Source organism: Engraulis encrasicolus, chromosome 10 (assembly GCF_034702125.1).
Source record: "Engraulis encrasicolus isolate BLACKSEA-1 chromosome 10, IST_EnEncr_1.0, whole genome shotgun sequence".
Lineage (NCBI taxonomy): Eukaryota > Metazoa > Chordata > Actinopteri > Clupeiformes > Engraulidae > Engraulis > Engraulis encrasicolus.
This window is the reverse complement of record NC_085866.1, coordinates 49,019,143-49,021,642: the sequence shown is the minus strand read 5'-3', so window position 1 is coordinate 49,021,642 and position 2,500 is coordinate 49,019,143. Positions and strand designations below refer to the sequence as shown.

Below are 2,500 nucleotides of genomic sequence, written 5' to 3'. Positions count from 1 at the left end.
ACAAGAAGGGCAAAGTGTGGAGGGACTCCTTCCTGGTCGAGCGCGGGTGAGTCAGCACTGTTGTTTGTTTCTACCATGTATAGTACATGTGGATTTAATTCATGTCCATATGCTTTTAGATATAAGTACTTGTAGTATGAAATAGCATATTTTAATTAATGTCCACATGCTTTTAGATATAAGTAGTATAAAATAGCACATTTTAATTAATATCCATATGCTTTTAAATAGAATTAGTATAAATAGCACATTTTAAAATGGTGCATTCAAAAGTAAGAGTGAGCACAATACAAAATATTAAAAAGGTACAAGTTGTTGCACCAATACCTGCTCACAGTAAAGCAAATATGTAGCAACTTTAAAAAGTCTAGGTGACTAGAGCATCAATTATCAGTGACATATGTATCTAAGCAACACATGTGATCAAGGCTGTACATTTTGCAGCCAACCAGCCAAATGCTGGTGAAAACTCAGTTTGACTGTTACATAAGAAAACTTATTAGCCATTTTGACTGGTAGAGAGTGTATGTGTGGCTAGTAAGATTGAACATCTACTAGCCAAATTACCTACTGATGAAAACAAGTTAATTTATAGCCCTGAACGTGATTAACACCAACTAGTTGACTGGCACTCTACAACCATGTGTTTTAGCTTACATTACACATTTGAGGTGATGCTTCTTCCACGTTTGGTGTCTTAATACCTGTTAGATAGGGAACTGACTACAGTATAATGTATACTTTGACTTTAACATATAAACAGATGTTCAATGTTCGTCATCAATGCCAGCACACACACACTTGTGTACACATGTGCCCACACATGCACAGGCTTTCATAACACACCTGCTGTTGTGGCATTTACTGTCGTGACACACCTGCAGTCGTGACACTGTCAAGCCCTCGTCATTACCACCTCCAGACACGCATATAGCTGCACACACACATACATGCCAAAACACACACACACACACACACACACACACACACACACACACACACACACACACACACACAAACACACACACACACACACACACACACACACACACACACACACACACACACACACACACACACACACACACACACACACACACACACACACACACACACACACAGGGCTGCTGATAGTAAAGGGGCCCCCGTACAATGCATACAATATAATGAGGACCCATTTCTGGGCCCCCTCTCTCCTTGGGCCCAGGACAACATACCTATTTGCCCCCTCACCCCCCCCCCCTTCCTCTTCCCCCTTCCTCCCCTGTCGACTCCCTGCACACACACACAGCCCACAAACACACACACACACACACACACACACACACACACACACACACACACTCCACCCACACACACACACACACACACACACACACACACACACACACACACACACACACACACACACACACACTTGTCCCTAAGGCAGCCACAAGGCACCACAAAGCAGCCGCACTGTCCTCGGGCAGTAGACAGTGTAGTATCCCCGATCCCCACACAGCCGTGAAGCACAACCGCATACAGCTCCAGGCCTGGCCTCTGAGCACCCGGTGGCATGTATAGGACACAGGACACACACACACAGTCTCTCTGTTTCTTTCTCTCTCGCCTCATGCATTCATATATCCCACCCAGATGCACACATGCACAAACACACAGCACACACATAGAGCATACATGCTTACACCTCACACCCCTCACATACACACTCACAACCAATGCCTTGCGGGCCTGCTGTTCCTGGGTCCTGGCGTGCCTGCATCGCCTGCGTGCCTGCGTGCCTGCGTGCCTGCGTGCCTGCTGCGCGTTGCCGGCGTGCCTGTGCCTGCAGTGCCTGCGGGCGTGTGTGCGTGCGTGCGTGTGTGTGTGCGTGCGTGATGATTGGTGGCTTCTCTGCGGCGTTGGTAGAGGACACGGCCAGCAGCAGTAAGGTCACAGCCATATCACCCAGACCCACAGAGAGAGAGAGAGAGAGAGAGAGAGAGAGAGAGAGAGAGAGAGAGAGAGAGAGAGAGAGAGAGAAGAGAAGAGAGAGAGAGAGAGAGAGAGAGAGAGAGAGAGAGAGAGGGAGAGATTTGGGGAATATGGTAGAGAAAGAAAGGCATATAAGCCGGAGAGAAAGAGGGAGCAAGAAAGACAGAGAGAGAGAGAAAGAAATGCAGAAAGAGATCGATACAGATGGGGATATATGATAGAGAAAGGGAGAAAGGCATAAAGGCAGGAGAGAGAGACAGAGAGAGAGCAAGAAAGAGAGAGGGAAAGTGAGAGACCACCAGCTTCTTCCTCTCCCCCTTGTAACGAGTGAGTGAAAGTGATGGAGAGAGAACGAAAGGCAAAGTGAGAGAGGGAAGGGGGAAAGAGATGGAGAGAGAGAAGTCTGACAGGGGAGGAGAGAGAAAGGAAAGAGAGCATGGAGTGAGAACGATAGTGCCGGTTGACTCCATTTTGCACTCCCCGCCTCCTCGTTGGAAACAGAGCGATTTAACAGAGACCAGAT

The 2,500-nt window shown here is 47.5% G+C and overlaps 1 protein-coding gene across 6 annotated transcripts in view; it reads left to right on the top strand.

The window, feature by feature from the left end:
• sulf2b (sulfatase 2b) overlaps window positions 1-2,500 on the top strand; it is a 376,002-nt gene that overhangs the window by 353,564 nt on the left and 19,938 nt on the right. For all 6 annotated transcript variants that reach the window (XM_063209170.1, XM_063209169.1, XM_063209167.1 and 3 more), the window contains one exon: window positions 1-46. This exon is cut by the window's left edge and continues 11 nt beyond it. In XM_063209170.1, coding sequence (XP_063065240.1) covers window positions 1-46 — 46 coding nt within the window. The remainder of the gene's footprint in view (window positions 47-2,500) is intronic.